Source organism: Delphinapterus leucas, chromosome 2 (assembly GCF_059928025.1).
Source record: "Delphinapterus leucas isolate spDelLeu-1000000601 "Yukka" chromosome 2, BTC_Dleu_Yukka2, whole genome shotgun sequence".
Taxonomy (NCBI): domain Eukaryota; kingdom Metazoa; phylum Chordata; class Mammalia; order Artiodactyla; family Monodontidae; genus Delphinapterus; species Delphinapterus leucas.
Window position 1 is genome coordinate 24,044,222 of NC_143130.1, and position 17,537 is coordinate 24,061,758.

At 44.2% G+C, this 17,537-nt stretch overlaps 1 protein-coding gene across 1 annotated transcript in view; it reads left to right on the forward strand.

Moving 5' to 3' along the window:
- SFMBT2 (Scm like with four mbt domains 2) overlaps positions 1-17,537 on the forward strand; it is a 209,663-nt gene that overhangs the window by 27,463 nt on the left and 164,663 nt on the right. The window contains exons 3-4 of the mRNA XM_022580255.3: positions 7,882-7,976; positions 10,853-11,093. Of these exons, the coding sequence (XP_022435963.1) occupies positions 7,882-7,976; positions 10,853-11,093 (336 nt within the window). The remainder of the gene's footprint in view (positions 1-7,881; positions 7,977-10,852; positions 11,094-17,537) is intronic.

A 17,537-nucleotide genomic window follows, 5' to 3' on the forward strand; every position in this document is an offset into this window, starting at 1 on the left:
ACTAACTACTTACATGATAGTTTATTTTAAAAAGATAATTTTTAAAAAAGAAAGGATTGCATTATTTTCATAACAGCAGATTATACAAGGACAACTGAGCACTCTGAATCTTAAACGTTTGCTGTGGTGAATTCGTGTAAACAGAAAGAGCATTAACTCACTGGGCAATTTGACCCCCATCCAAAAGTTATGAGATGCGTCTTTGCATTTTGATGAGACCAGGCAATGACAGGATTACAGATTGCTTGATATCATTGAATTTCTAAGATTATGTTTCTCAAATAATATCTGTACCTGGAATTATCTTTTTATCTGCAAAAAAAATCTGGAAAACCCTGAAATAATTGCCTAACTATGTTGAAAGATGTTAGTACCTGTTTCAAAATTGGCTTAGTTCTCCCCACTTGTGTTTTTCTGTACATAAAGTAGGAGTGAGAAAACTTCTCCTAAAAGGAGAGCTGAGCCTGTGTCTCCCAATGGAAATGTGGAAATTCTCTTTCAGAGAGAGCATAGTCTCATAGCTGAAGGTTCATCCTAATTATTCTACTTTTATTTAAGTACAACTATACTTTAAAAAAGTCTTTATTACATTTGCTAAGTGAGGTTATCTTCCCACTTTTGGAGTTACTGAGCTTTTAATGTATTTTTGTCAGGCACACATCTGATGCCTGTTACTGCGTTGTTTTCAGCAGTGTGTTTTCAAAGCTGTTTCAAAGCCAACCGTGTGTTGAGTTTTCATTTTCTTGCAGCTGCGGTATAACTCAAGCATGAGTAGATCCTGAAGCCATTAATGATAATATGGTGTCAGGAATATTATTTGTACTGACTTTCTTTTGGGGCGATTCCATGACTGGGGAAGCATGAGCGTCAGGTTTGGCACATCTTCAGTGGGGGGATGTGTGCAGTGGGGAAAACTTATCCGACACACGTGGTTAGTTCTTGCTCTTGTGTGGGGCAGCCTGCATCAAGGTGTTAAGATCTTTAGTAGAAATAGTAGCTCTAAATTACCTCTAAATGATCCTAACATTTTTCAGATCTTGGTCCTGACTCACTTTGTTTTTTCCCTGTATGCCTAACCCGTCCTTTCTCCTTGGAATTTCCCTATGTCCTTGTGTAGTGAGGAGGCATTTAGAAGGTGCCACAAGATGGATTTCCTATAGAGGAAACAGATTTAAGGCAGGATCTAAACCTTCGTGGTGAGCAGAGGCCGACTTGTAGAAACTCGAATCTAGTTTGGAACATTGAGATGTTAACAGACTCAAGTATGAGTCTTCAAGTAGTTTATTTTCCCTAGGAGTTTCCTTTTAACCGGTTCATCAGTAAAATAGTTTCCGTTCTGGAATCGGTTGTGGGGCTATTTGGTTCTGGGACCCGCTGTGACGTGCCTAGGGCTGGATGGCATCTTGGTGCCAAGGTTCTTTTCCCCAGAAGTTTCCAGATGAGATTCGTGTGTTGGATGAACCAGAGAAGGCACAGACAGCCTGCAGCTGCTTCCAAGTTGGCTGGCAGGTGCGTGAGGAGAGGTTTGTGGTCCTGAGTTCCAACTGTGTGGCAGGCACCCTCTTAAGTACTTCCCCCGTGTTGGGTCCCTTTATCCTTCTGCAGCCCAGTGAGACGGCTGCTTTTATTAGCCCCGTTTTATAGATGAGGAAACATCGGATGACAAGAGTCACTTGGCTCTTGTGTTCCAGCCAGGATTTCATCTCAAGCATCCCGAGGCTCTGAAACGCTGGGCTGTGCCTGCCTTTCGGTGCAGGGAGAAGTTACCCTCATACATACGTGTTCCTGTGAGCACACTTCCCCTGCCCCTACCACCCCACACTTTATGGGACCAGGCGCACCTCAGATCCCTTCTTGTCCTCTCCTCCATTGTCCCCCGTCCCTGTCCGGTCCCCACGTGTCATGTGACACACAGCTGCATCTCCCTGAGAAGCAGCTATACTCGGGCTCTTCTCTGCCAAAGTTTTGGGGCCATAGGATGGAGTCTAATGTGGTTGCCCGGGGGGTGTGCGCATCTTGTGAGGTCCGCCCCTCACCCCCAGCTGCTGAGATTCCTCGAATGATGGTCCACTTTGCTGCACTAGAAACTTCAACTTAAAACAAATGACTCGTATGAACAGCTTTTTTATTTTTCACTTTTGCCTCTTTGCCTAAGGAAGGCTCAAAGAGTGTTGGGGTCCATGACTGACACTTGCGTCCTGTCAGTGAAATCGGCAGCATGTAAAATTCCTCCTCCTCCTGGGGGGCGCCGAGGCCTCGGCGGCCCCGCTACTGGGCACAGAGAAGGAAGGGGACCGCGATTGGATTCCTGGAGTGCTCGGTTTCTCCAATTGCAATTTGCTTGCTGGTGATAAAAGCAAGCAAGATAGTGTGCTGACGTAGTGATCAGTAGATTCCTTGACATTCTTCTTCCAGGCCAGCTAAGTGTAGTTTGCTGATGAAGTCTGCGGATAAAGTGGCATTGCACATTTAGACGGGGCAAGCCACCGAATAAAAGAATTACACTGGAAACGTGGGCTTGATTTTTTTTTTTTTTTTGGGACTAGGAGTATTTAACCAGAGTCCCATGGGCTCTTCTGTTTGGGAAGGAAAAGAGTCAACATTCTTAGTAGAAAAATCTGGATCTCTTACTCTTCCAGCTGGGGACTAGTTCAATGTGACTCAATAATATTTCTCCTCCTCCCCTTTTAAAAGTGTCTTTTGAATACTTGTTGCCTCCCCTAGCTAGGAGATGGGATGTTTAGTTTTTTCTGGAAAGTCTCTCTGGCCCTCTGGGGTCTGGGTGGCCAAGAGGACCTTGTGTTCCGATGTCTGTCCCCCCGCCCTGTTCCGTCCCCGCCCCCCCCCAGGTGTAATCTTGCAGCTGTGAACTCAGACCTAGGATTGATGTTGGCTAGTCCTTTCTGAGTTTTATCAAGTACCCTGTGTCTGTTTAATGTACTCACAGTGCAAACATTTTCTAAACCTTGTGATCCTACCAACCGACTATCAGCGGTTAAAATGACAAAGATTGAATGTCTTCTTCCTTTCTCTGTCCACTTAAAAAATAATACCTAGCGCACGAGAAGGTGCCCTGTAAGATCTCATTCATCGTGAACCTGCTGATTCTCTATTCCTTGACTGGGTGCGGATGACAGGTTTAATATTCTCCTCTGCAAGATTAGTCTTATTTCAGCTTGTTACATTCTACAACCCAAGATCTGATGACTTAAAAAAAGGTAATGAGTCCCGTGTTGATTCCATTTTTCACTGTAAAGTCGTTTGCACTCCCACTTGGAGTATTCTTTTTCTAGTTAACATGAACGATTCCAGTCACATACACAGCTCTCTGTGTTCTAGAATTGGATCGCCACTGAAGAACACTCCCGCCTTCTTCTGAGCTGTGACATTTCCTTAGTAGCTTTTCACAGTCTGCTTGCATGACATCGTGGGGAGATGCCTCTGATCAGTTACGATGCGGAGAAAAGAGGCCGTCAGAGTTTCCTTGATAGAGTGTTTATGGGTTTAAGAAGTTCATGAATCAGCTGTAAATATTCGCTCTGGGTTTATGAGACCTCCACCCATAAACATGGCGTGTCTGTCTCTTGCTCTTTGAAATGTCTTTAGAGAATCAGCTGCTCAGTGAGGGCATAGGTGGTGGAGGAAGTGTTATATGTTACAGGTTCCGAAAACCCTCCATTTTGTGTTTGATTTTATTGTTAAAACAGCATACTTAGAGTTAAAGGCATAAACCTTTAAAGGCATAAAGGTTTTAATCTTTAAAATACCATTCTAGGCCTGACTCTTGGTTGCTTTTTAAAGTGTTTGTTTTGATGGCAGAGAGCAGCAGAGTTTTCCTGAGCACTGATCTCACTGACTCACATGTGGGGAGGGGGTGGGTCCCAGTGGTACCTTTCCCTTTCTTTCTTTTTTTATGGATTTTATTTATTTATTTGTTTATTTATTTATTGGCATGTGGGATCTTAGTTCCCTGACCAGGGATGGAACCCGAGCCCCTTGCATTGGAAGTGGGGAGTCGTAACCACCAGGCTGCCAGGGAGGTTCCACCTTCTCCCTTCTTGATTGACGGGAGTGAATGCCGGAGTGAGCACGCAAGCTGCTGCAGCGTCTTTTATTGGGAGAAGAGACTGGAAACGTAGCTTGTAATGAATTAAAATTGGGTGGAAACAAAATTTTTGTTAACAGCCTAGATGAGAGTTTTATGAAGGATCAAGAGCTCTGATGAAGGGTCTCAAAGTTGCAGTTGGGAGGTTTGAGCCTTGGTCTTCGCCTCACCACTGCCTCCAAGTGGTGGAATCATCAGGTCTCTTGCGGTCCTGATGAGGTTCATCAAAGTGCAGCAGGCAGCTCCTGAAGGCTCAGTCTCCACCCGAGTGTCTCTGGTTTGGAGGAGCCCGATCCGTTTTCAGCAGCTGGAATTCTCCAAAGACCGCTCTTCCGGGACCTAGTGCCTCGGTCGGCTCAAGGCCGAGTATCACAGCCACATCCTCTGCTGGCTCTCTCCTCCTTCTTTGCAAACAAGCCCCGAGATCCCTGCCCCTTCTGTCCTCCTCCCCGGGGGTGGCAGCTGCCTCCCGCCCAACCCCCACCTCCTGGGTCCTCCTGCTGCCCGACTTGGCCCTGAACACATTAACGCTCACCACCACAGAGACAGATAAGCTGGCCCTGGGGTCCGCCTCGGATCCTCCAGGTGGAGAAGGGGGTGATGGAGCGGGGCTGTCTGACCTGGGAAGGTGCCTTGGAGAAGTTCTGGCTTCCACCCCAGGCCACCTGCATTGGACCCCTGCTTCGTAGCTGGACAGTTGTGTGACCTGGTAAGTCCCTTGAGGTGCCCGTCTGTCAGGGTTCCTGGAAGGATTAAATAAGGTGCTGCATGTAAAGCAGTTAGAGGAGGGCTGACACCCCCAGTTCTCGTCACTGCTGTGACAGCCTGTGGTCTCTGGGTAGAAACGGAGGTGCCTGTCAGGGCTGGAGCTGCAGGGCCTGCAGGAGGCGTGGTTTGAGCTGCCGCTGGACGGGAGGGTGTAAAGGAAGCACAGGCTTTCACTGCAACAAGTCAGCTACCCCAGAGATTCCGTACCAGGCCACCCTGGCAAGGAAACCGTGCTGCGTCCGTGCCTCTGGCTAGTGGGTCAGAAAACAGACTTGATCACTGATGCCCAGTGCGGCTTGGGTGAAAAGGATTGTGGGCAGAACTGTTGGGTGACCCCCTGAGGCATTTTCTAGAGCCTGACTGCTTTCCCTTTGGGTTTGCCTCCCTGCCTTTAGTAGCTGGAAACCCGCCTCACAGCCCTTGGTAACTGGTGGCTGCAAGACCTGCTGACTTTTTCCAGGGAACGTGATTCTGATGGGAGGGCCTAAACCCCAGGGTGACTCTGCATCTTGGAAGAGCTCCAGGGGAAAGGTTTTCTCTTCAGGTGGCTTTTTCTGTTCTCGGACATTTCATGATAAACCGCCTTATTAAAGTTGGAGGTGGAAGTTCTTAGCAACTTGGCTTTAGAAGACGACGTTTAAGGTAACTGCCTTTTGACTTAGCATCTCCTGATGTTACAAAAGCTATCGTCTTCTATCAATTCCTGAGACTAGATAGAGTATTACAAGAAAATAACTTTTCCCACTTATAATTTATAACATTTAGGAGAAAAAAATAGTGATAAGCCTCCAAGAAGTCTTTCTTATACCCCCAGGCACTAATTCCCCCGGCCCACCTGCCGGGTTATACCACTTCTACATTAATACACGATTGATCACAGCATTTCTTCTGGGCCAATGAAATGGGCTCTTGCTAATAGAAGATACACAAGTTGACCATCAGTATCCATTGAGTGTTATGGAAAGAAAGAAGAGTCTTAACTTTTGAAGCACTAAATGGCCTGCATGTTTGGACAACCCTTACTACTGCGTGTTCCTTCCTTGTAACAGCCTTGCAAATAGGTTAAAATAATGTTTACGGCTCATCAGTATTTTCAGTGGAAACTATGACATCACATTTATGTTATCTGTATTTTAAAATGAGGTATTTGGTGCTTTTCAACTAAACCGATTATATCTTACTGTACAGTCTGAAATGTTTTGGGAATTGCTTGATTTCCTCCAAAACAGTGATGTTTTAAGAGCCACGTCGTACATTTGATTGCATTTCTCCTTGTTCCTTGTCCTTGGAGAAATGCGTGTCCTGTAGGTTTCTACCTGGGTGCCTTGTCCTGAGAGCTCTGTCTCAGGAGAAGGCAGGAGAGGGTCCCTGGATGGGGTGGGCGTGGGGTCAGTCTGACAGCCGCTCAGTTCCTGTGGCTAACTGGCCGGGCGCCTCACACACCTGAGCGGTCCTTCTGGGTCTCAGTGTTTTTCCTTGAAATGACTTTGGAGTCAATGCTTTCTGAAGCCCCAATGATCTATGATATTACTTTATAATCTCCAGCTGTTGTACTGTATATCCATCAAGGTGCTTACTTGGTGCCCAGTGGTTTCCTTCACCTTGTCCTCCAACCTCCCCAAAGACCGGAGTGTCTCCAGTGGATAATCTCAAACAGGCTAACGTGCAGCAACTATGCCTTGAAGCAAATCTCATTTCATTTACTGAAGAGCCCTTAATCTTACCCTTGATTCTGTCAGGGTAGTCCAAGCAGAATTTCTTCAGGGTTTTCCTTGACTTCCTTCCCTTCCCTTCCCTTTCCGTCCCTTCCCTTCCCTTCCCTTCCCTTCCCTTCCCTGCCCTGCCCTCCCCTCCCCTCCCCTTCCCTTTCCTTTTTTCTTCCTTCCTTTTCCCTTCCCTTCCTTTCCTTGTTTCCCCTCCCTCCCTTTTCCCTTTCTTTTCTTTTCTTTCCTTTCTTTTTTTTTTTTTTTTTTAAAGAAGATGTTGGGGGTAGAAGTTTATTAATTAATTTATTTATTTTTGGCTGTGTTGGGTCTTCATGTCTGTGCGGGGGCTCTCTCTAGTTGTGGCAAGCGGGGGCCACTCTTCATCGCGGTGCGCGGGCCTCTCACTATCACGGCCTCTCTTGTTGCGGAGCACAGGCTCCAGACACACAGGCTCAGTAGTTGTGGCTCACGGGCCTAGTTGCTCTGCGGTATGTGGGATCCTCCCAGACCAGGGCTCGAACCCGTGTCCCCTGCATTAGCAGGCAGACTCTCAACCACTGCGCTACCAGGGAAGCCCTCTTTCCTTCTTTCTTTTACGTGAAGTATAGTTGATTTACAATATTGTGTTAGTTTCAGGTGTGCAGCAAAGTGATTTCTTTATACATATATGTATATATATTCGTTTTTTGATTCTTTTCCAGTGTAGTTTTTTACAAGATATTGAATATAGTTCCCTGTGCTATACAGTAAATCCTTGTTGTTTATCTGTTTTATGTACAGTGGTATGTATCTGTTAATCCCATACTCCTAATTTATTCCCCCCACCTTTGGTAACCATAAGTTTATTTTCTATGTCTGTGAATCTTTCTGTTTTGAAAACAAGTTCATTTGTACTATTTTTTGTATTCCACATGTAAATGATATCATATGATATTTGTCTTTGTCTGACTTACTTCAGTTAATATGATAATCTCTAGGTCCACCCATGTCGCTGCAAATGGCATGATTTAATTATTTTTCATGGCTGAGTAATATTCCCTTGTGTATATAGACCACATCTTCTTTATCCATTCCTCTGTTGATAGACACTTAGGTTGGTTCCATGTCTTTCTTGAGTCACCTGTCTCTAAAATCAGCAAACAGAAGCTTTGCAAAGAATTCAACAGTATTCTCCTACACATTGAATTTGTTTGTCTCTTGCATGAAAGATTTTCTGGTTTACATGGAAGGCCAGTGCCTTTCCATTCTTCACACTAGTATTGATATGCTTCTGTTTCTTTTTTTCTTTTTGCCTTTCGACAGAAGAAGGCTCAAGCTTGGAGGAAACCGGCTTTAACTGGGGAGAGTATTTGGAAGAGACGGGGACCAGTGCAGCTCCTCACACATCGTTCAAACATGTGGGTGACCTCCTTTCTCCTTCTGATCTGTTTGTGGGGGTGGGAAGGGTGTCTTCAGGAAGATGCCAAACTTACTGGAAGAAAGGGAATGAGAAGAAAAGAGAAATTTGGCCAAGATTTCTTAGAAATGCAGAGGAGATGTGGAAGTGAGTTTGATTTTCACAGAGGGCTGCAGGAAAGGTGGGCCTTGCTTTATGTAATCCAGGGCTGGGCCCCGAGGTGGTGCTCAGCATGAGAAATGGTGTGCGGTCTTAACCTCATTCTGTGCCTCAAAAAACCAGATTAGAATGATGCGTTCTCTGCTGTCTGGGGCGCACAGCCCAAGACAGGTAAGGTTGATGCGAATAAATAAAAAGCCAGCGAACTCGGCAAGTAGGCGTCAATGAGTAATGTCTTCTTAGGAGATGTAATGGCTGTATATTTTAAGTTTGAATTGATATTTTTCTTTTGAAAAGACACCTAAAAGCGTTAGAGCCATTTGTGGACAGATGAGTCAAATTACAGGAAAGACCATAAATATTCAGGAAATGTTTGGATCAAACCAAAAAAAATCACCGTCATCTATACTGTTTTTTGAACAATGCAAATAGCATGCCAAGCAGAGGGCAAGTCCCAGGAAATAACAAAATTAAGTTTTTACCAGATGTTTGCTTAGATATGAGATTTTGGTAATATATCATTAGCAAGAAAAAGGTTGAGTTTCCAGGACCTAAGTTCTTAGGTATTACTATTGCTTTATTGGAAATGAAAATTTAATACTGAGAAACATTTTCTTCCCCCCACTGGGCCTTTCCAAGGCAAAGATTTAGCCTCAGTATCATAAACAAATTGGGGGACTTTCTCAACCTGGTCTTCCTTCTGGCTCTTTTGTTGAATTAGGAAGCCACTTTATTTTATTTATTTTATTTTATTTTTTTGCGATACGCGGCCTCTCACTGCCGTGGCCTCTTCCGTTGCGGAGCACAGGCTCCGGACGCGCAGGCTCAGCGGCCATGGCTCACGGGCCCAGCCGCTCCGCGGCATGTGGGATCTTCCCGGACCGGGGCACGAACCCGTGTCCCCTGCATCGGCAGGTGGACTCTCAACCACTGCGCCACCAGGGAAGCCCCGGAAGCCACTTTATTTTAAGGTGACATTTTATTCTTTTTGGAAGTGAAGTGTTCCTTTGAAAAGGAATTTAAGACCTAATTAAATTTACATGACCTCATTAAGGGTGGATCGCATTCCGATTCTCTTTTTATACTGACACTTATACTGTGATGATTGCTGGTTTATTATGAATGGGACTGTGGTCATTTAGTGAAACCAAGAGTGAAATATTAAAACATAATAAAACTAAAACTCACCCAGCATACAGTGTGGATTCCGTTTTGCAAAAGCCATTGTAACATCTGCCTTTCACGATGCCAGGACGACTTGGTTAGATTTCTCCAGGCGCTTTAGGAATGAGATATAGATCAACAGCTTTTTCCTTCCTTTTCTGTACCAGGAAGTTCTCAATATCTCTGCATACGGAGTCAGTCCTGTTCTCTTTCATCCAATCCATTCTCCTGCCCCACGTTCAGGTACGGTATAGTGCCCTGTACTGTGGATGCAGAATGTCCCCAGGCCTGTCTGCCAGGCTTACAGGAAGAGTAGCCCAGGACCCATGGGCGAACAGTTCATAATTCCGTCACCTCTTAAGCAGCAGCCACTCAGAGACGTCCGATGTAATGGCCTTAGAACATTATAACTCACCAGGATGGAAAGCTTTCTCTTGCAGGGAGGGCTGGCAAATATTAATAGATGATAACCCTTCGTTAAAAAAAAAAAATCCATTTTCTGAGGCTGCACTGTTCACGCAGTAGCCACTAGCCATCCGGCATTTGGAAAAGTGTGTCATCTAAATTGAGATTGAAACCAAGTAGGACCCTGCAGGGCCTTCCTGAGAACAGACCCCCCTGTGTCCCCACCTCCAAAACTTCAGCCTCCTAAGGCTTTCTCTGAGTTGCAAAGAGCAAATTTAATCAGAGAAGAAAATGTAGAAACTAAGGAAAGCAGTCAGGCAAGACAAAATAATAACAGTTTAGCCATAACACAAATTCAGGGGCCCTTAGTTCCTGCTCAGGGGCTATAGATAATAGCCTGAGCCATATCCTTGAGTTGATTTGCAGATACTGAAACCCCACCAGGTAGAAGAAGTTAACTGCATGCTGACCACCAGCAGGTAGACCCCAGACTGGTTGGAACCAGAAGGTTGATGATTGAGATTCTCGAAACATCACCCTGTTACCTCACCACCAACCAATCATAGAATTATTCGTGAGCTGGTGACACGCCCTGTGACCCACACCCCTCACCTTGCCTTTAGAAACCCTTCCCTGAAAGCCACTGGGGAGTTTGGGTCTTTTGAACATGAGCTGCCCGTTCTTTTGCTTGGTGCCCTGCAGTAAACTCTGCACTTTCTTTCACCACAGCCCGGTCAGTAGACTGGCTTTGCTGCATCTCTGACTAACGGACCCAAGTTCTCTTCGGTAACAAGATGTGCTGTAAGTGTAGAATACACACCAGATTTCAGAGGCTTCATTGGAAAATAAAAATGTAAAATTTCTCACTACTATATTTTTATATTGGTTCCCTTTTGAAATGATGCTATTTGGGATCTGTTGGGTTAAATAAAATACATTACTAAAATTAATTTCATCTGTTTTATCTCTCTTTTTTTTTTAAAGTGGCCACTAGAAAATTTAACGTCACACCAGTGGCTTACATTACATTTCTTTTAGATGGTGCTGATCTAGGGCAACAGAAATATTAAGTGCTGTGTTTTCAGTCGTTCACATAATCTTCTGGATGGACGTGTCTAGTGTAATGACGTATTTTCTGTGTTCCTTAAGGTTGAGATCAGCATTCAGAGCAACTTCCAGCCGGGGATGAAATTGGAGGTAGCCAACAAGAAGAACCCGGACACGTACTGGGTGGCCACGGTCATCACCACCTGTGGGCAGCTGCTGCTTCTGCGCTACTGTGGTTACGGGGAGGACCGCCGGGCCGACTTCTGGTGTGACGTGGTGATCGCGGATCTGCACCCCGTAGGGTGGTGCACGCAGAACAATAAGACCCTAATGCCCCCGGATGGTGAGCACGGGCTGGCCCAGCTCTCGGGTATCACTTGTGATGCTTATAGAGAAAACCTTGTAGAGATTCAATAACTGATATCCTAGGAAGGTCCAGCACTTTCAGGGTCTCTCCTTGAGTTGCATTAGCCTGAGGGTGCTGGAGTGAGGGGGGACTGGGTGCATTTTCAGATGTTGGAGCTGAAGTCGACGGCTGAGCCCACCATGGCCTTTATGCCTTTGAGCGTAATCCTCGGGTGGGTTTCTGGAGGTAGGAAAGGAAGACTGAAGGGGTGCCCATGATGGAGGCCTTGTTCTCCCTTTGCTGATGGATTATCTTGCTTTTCTTTTGCTTTAGAGACTTGATGTTTTGAATAGCACTATAGTGCATCAGAAACAGGTTTCTCTAACAGGTTTTAATCTGTCTTGTGTGGGGAGACTATCAAGTTGAGAAACATGTAGAAAACCAAACAGATGAGGAGAAATGACATTACTCTCAAAGAGATTGCCAAAGCTTGTGTAGATTAGATCCATTTAGTTGCTGGAAAATGGTGGTTCTCTACTGGGGCGATTTTACCCCCCAGGGACATCCAGTGATGTCTGCAAGCATTTTTAGTTGTGAGAGGGGAGGAGGGGGGTGCTGCTGGCATCTGGTGGGAGGGGCCAGGGCTGTTGCTACACATCCTACAATGCACAGCAGCCCCCCAGACGGTGACGTTATTGGGCTCAAACTGCCAATACTGCTGACTTCGAGAAATCCTGCTGTAAAAGAACGGGCGGCCTCTTAGGATGATCAGGAACTCATCCGATCCTGTAAGTGAGAGAAACTGCCTTACCAAAAAGCTGAATCTCAACACCCTGTCCTCTTCGCACTTGAAAACTCCTGATGCTAATTCTCAAGCAGGTGTAATGTCTCCTTAGGACCTGCCTGCCTATCTTAATTTTGACTTGATATTTTTATTTTGAAGCCACGCGTAAAGTATTAGAGCTGACTCCGAGGTTCCTTGCGTCCGTCCTATTCACAATTGCTTTTCCCTTCTGGAGCATTTGTAAAGTTACATAGAGAAGTGTCATAACAAACGCATGGAGTTTGAGTTTCATTTACATGACGTTTGTAAGGAGTGAATCCGTTGCCTTGGCCTTACCGAATGTGTTGGCCCTTTATTGTCTCAGAAAGAAGAGGGAAGGCCCTTCTTTCTTTACTTATTATTTTTTAAAATTTATTTATTTATTTTATTTATTTTTGGCTGCGTTGGGTCTTTGTTGCCGCGTGTGGGCTTTCTCTAGTTGCGGCGAGCGGGGGCTACTCTTGTTGCAGTGCGTGGGCTTCTCATTGCAGTGGCTTCTCTTGTTGCGGAGCATGGGTTCTAGGCACGCGGGCTTCAGTAGTTGTGGCTCGCGGGCTCTAGAGCGCAGGCTCAGTAGTTGTGGCGCACGGGCTTAGTTGCTCCGTGGCATGTGGGATCTTTCCAGACCGGGGCTTGAACACGTGTCCCCTGCATTGGGAGGCGGATTCTTAACCACTGCACCACCAGGGAAGCCCTGTAGCTTTATTTTTAATATAACACCTCACAGAGGGCAATATTTGTCCTTCTGTGACTGGCTTATTTCACTTAGCATAATGTCTTCTAGGTTCATCCACGTGGTAGCCTATGACACGATTTCCTTCTTTTTAACGGCTGAATAATATTCCATCTGGCTTTGAATTAAAACAGCCACTGAGGTGAGACTATAATATCCCTGTGATTTCCGATCTGTCATGAAAAAAGTCAGTCTTTTTTTCATTTTCCGGCTCCTTGTGAACTATATAGTTATTACGATTCCTTTAAAATTTTTTAAAAATTGAAGTATAGTTGGTTTACAATATTATATTAGTTTCAGGTGTACAGCATAATGATTCAGTATTTTTATAGAGTATACTCCATTTAAAGTTATTTCAAAACAATGGCTCTATTTCCCTGTGTTGTACAGTATATCCTCTCTGCTTGCTTGTTTTGTACACAGTAGTTTGTATCTCAAAATAAATCAGTCTTGATGGATGAATTGTACTGATGGAATATTGGGAAAATATCAGTTTTAGAGAACTAGACACTTTCCCACTTGCCAGCTCTGCACACAAAAGCCATGTAGATATGTCCACACTCTCCCAGGAGGGTCCAGACATGAGTTGATCCCAGGGGCAGATACATACCTGGGGACACCGAGAGTGGGGGGCATAGAGGGGGACCGAGAGGCAGGCCCTTCTCCTGTGTGAAATCTTGCCTTTTTGCTGTCCTTGCTTATCTCATGACTTACTCTTAAATTTTGACACTTTTTAAAACACCCGTGGAGAAGATGTAAGAGGGTTTTACTTTGTAATAGAGCCTCTAGTGGATCATTTTAGTAAGAAGTTCCAGGGTACAGAATTTTAACACTCTAAGAGCTAATGGGTTCATTTGGTAAAAAAAAAAAATCCATGCTGTTGCTTGAGAAAAGAAGGCAGAGTTGATGAATCAATTCTTCTTCCTTGCCTGGGTGAAAAATGTGACAGCTGCCACAGTTTCAGAAACACTATCAAATTTGTATCCTCCTGACTCTGTGCTCTTAGGCAAGACGCAGACACACTTAAAATGACTAATTGAAAATGAAAAATGGGGAAGTCCCATGAAAAGAGAAACCATTAATGTGAATGAAAGATTTGAAGTCTGTTCAGACCATCCCAAGTGATGCTAATTGGAGAATTTCTTTATTGCTTCTTTTAAAGAACTTTAAAAAAATTTAGTAGGTGATCGATACAGCTTGGAAATCTCGAGTACAGAGAACAAAGTCAGGAAGTAGCAGGTTCATGGGGCAAGAGGTTTTATTGATTGCTGTAGTGCAGGATAATTATTGCTTCGTAGCCAGAGGTGACAGCTTGTTCCAGAGGGAATCGTAGAATCTATTCTTGCACAAGGATTCTTGTTGGTGTGGTTTTCTGTCTTACAGAGCTCATTGCACTGTAAATCCCGCAGCTGTACCTGGTCGATCTTTGTCGTGGTTAAACTTGAAAGGTGTCCCAGAATATTAACAGGAGTGAAAGCGGTCCATGACACCTTATGTATTTGTTGGGGAGGCTCCGTGGTGATAGATTTTCTTACTGATCCCAGGAATCGGGGTAGTATGAAGCAGGGACATGGCGTTTGGAGCCAGAAGATCAGGTTTCTTTCCTTGCCTCTGCCATTAATGTAGGTACCTCTCGCTCTCCCATTTCCTCATCTTTGAAATGAGGAGGTGATAGTGTATAATCTCTAAAGAGCTTTCCAGTCTCACCTGCTTTGGTTTGTGATCTTTGGAAAGGAAAGAAGGAAGGAGGAGGGTGCTAGTTTTCCTGTTGTGTGCATGAGGAATGGAGTTTGTTTGGGGATTAGGATTGATGGAAATCTAGCCCAGGAGTCTGTGCAAAGCACCGAAGTCAGGTTTCTGTGTGACTTTCTGGGATGGTGAAGTTTCAGTGGGTTGGGAGGCAAACTAGGTTGGGAAATTATGATGAGCATTTGGGTCCTTTGTCACCTGCCATGGATAGAATTTTACCCAATACAGAATTGTAGACTCTGGTTCCTCGATGGAAGCCAGAGACCTCGGAGTACTCAGTCCCTGAGAGATCGATCAGTATGTGGATGTCAGTTTCAAAATATCGTTGGGCCAAGCAAGAGGATGGGAGTTTTGGGTGGTTTTGTTCATTGATGGGAGAAAGGAGAGGACTGCCTTTTCTGGTCACATTTAGATCTTTCTGGTCATTTTTGGATTCTCCAAGTAATCTTATGTCTTCTGAAGTCACTGCCCTGAGAGTCATGTTTTAAAATTTGAGATGACATTTTACCAAGCACGTAGCATCCTTTGCAGCCCTGTATTTTCCTGCCTTGCTCTTTTAAGTGAAACTAATCTTTGAATCAATGCTGGCCTTCGTTACTCCTTTAAAGTTAGGGGGAAGGAAACAGCATGGCAGCAGCTCTGTTGTACTTTGTTAAGAGAATTCCCTTAATAAAGACACGTTCAGGGAGACCTGGGTTTAGTGACCAGTTGACCATTCCACGAGCAGTGTCCCTGCTCCAGAGCTAATCGGTACTAATCTTTCATATGAAAAGTATTAAGAAACATAGTACATGAAAGCCTCATGACGTGCAGTGGAGGGTGATAGCTCACATTAGGGGAGCGAAATGTAAAACGTTTTGGCTTGGTAAATCAATGAGGCTTGATTTATTCATAAGCACGTGCAAACTTGCAAAGGGCAGCAGCCAAGTAATGATTGTTTATGGTGATAATGTAAGGAAGTCATTTAATCCAGAGACTGTTTCACTGTCATTTATTGAGAAGCAGCAACATTGCCTCTTAATGTCTGGGGTTGGGGAACTCTGGTGTCTGGGAGGTTCCTATGGAGTCCCAGGAAGGAATGCTCTGATAAGACAGCAGGTGAATTATGTGTGAGGACGCCCATCCAGATACCTCCCCCCAGCTTTTACACTGAGAAGTATTTATGTGAGCTTTCTACTGGTGCAATAAAAGTATTGGAATTCCGGTGCCTTAGGAATCATTCCACTAATTTTTATTCTCCCCATTATTAAAATTTCTGTAATTTGAATTGCAAACTCTGCAGTCTTGCCGGAATGACTCTATTTGCCATTCAAAGTTGAATCAAAATTACTGGAGTTAGTTAATAGGTAACTTCTTTGAATAAGGGATGTTTATTCATGAAGCGTTAGGAGAAAAGTGTGAATATGGCCTTCTGTTAGGTCGTGGAGGTGGATCCCGCCCAGTTCTGAAACTTGGTCCCGGACTGTTCTGGGGAATTGTTGTTTTCAGTATAGTTGACTGTGAAATGAGAGATGTGGCAGTCAGTTCACAGGACCGTAAAGTGAGCGGGTGACAGGGCTTATCAGTCTGTAACCATTGTTTAACCGTGGACTCAGAACTAGAATTTGATTGTGTTACATGAGATGATCAGCATTTAAAATTCCTATCTTTTTAAAAATTTAAATGATATTTTAGTAATACTAATGAAACCTAGACAATCACATTGTTTTCATTGGCCACCTAATACTGTAACTGGAATCCCATTTGTACACTAATAAGAAAATTAAATATATTTGCTAAAAACTCGAAGAGGAAAGGTAAACCTTAGTGGCCTCTTGGAGTTGAGGGAAGCACATACTCTCACTAAATATTAGATAGTTTAATGTAAAGAGAAAAAAGCCCATGTTGTAAGGAAGGGTAGGATGTGTTTGATAAATATGAGAGTAAATAAACTAAAAGACATAGTTAATACGTTGAAAAAAGTGAGTTAGTATCTTCTTGTCAAAAAAGCCGTTTTTGATAATGGTATGTGAAAGAAGGAATATTCAGGTAAGAAATAAAGTAATCCCTTCTCTGTAGGCACTTAATGGCCCTTTAAAACGACACCCGTGGTTTGGAGTCCTATCTGATCATGTGGAGGCCCTGTGTATAGATTCACTGTGGCGTGGACCAGAGTGGACCTGGCTTGCATGTGTGTGCATGAGCGTGTGTGTGCGCTTGTAGTGTGCATGAGCGTATGTGTGTGCGTGAACATGTAAGTGTGTTTGCAAGCATTTGTGTTTATAAGCATGTATGAGCATGTGAGTGCATTTGTATGTTTTGATCTGAAAAGCATTTGAAATAATTTTGGTGTCTACCATGTACAGATTACGTCATTTAACAATTTGGATGATTTATCGGCATCTCTTGAGAACTTGAGAGATGTAGACCCGTCCCTGCATCCCACACTGCAGCCTCTGCCTCATCCCATGGTCCTTTGCTTTCCATACCATCTGTCCCCTGCTTGGTTCCTCTGATCTGCTCGGGCCCTGTCGGCATCTGGGTCCTCACCTCGAGTGTCAGCCTCTGAGCCTGTGACCTCAAGTTTCCCAGGCGCCATCTGACAACATGCCACGTTGGCCCGTATGGTCACTAAGGTTTCCTTCAGCTCGAGAATGTTCTGAATCTAAGAACTCAAAGAGCAATGGATGAGAATTTATTAAAGGGCTCTGAAATAAATAGGCTTTATGAATAGAAGCCTAAGAAACTGTGGGGTTTTTTTTTAACCTATGGAAGGAAAAACAAAGATGAAAAACACAAAGGCAGACTATAAATGGTCTTCCTCTAAATCAAAAACCTTTGTATATATAGGTAGTGGTGAACTCTTTGTTTATGAGTAAAAAATTAGTCTTCTATAAATTTCTGTTTGGTGTTTGTATTTATCTCTTGAAACTCACTATACTCCACATGCCGCCTTTATCATTTTCTTGCCTAGTGAATAGCTGAATCACAGATTTTAGTGTTTGAGTCATGACTCTACAATTAAAAACAGTTTCTCTCACCCACAAAATATTTTATGGTGTGCCTACTATGTACCAAGCAACTCAGTTTAACCCTCTCCTAAGAGCAACACTGTAAACTGACTGGTACGATTCTTACTTTATATCTGAAAAAAATG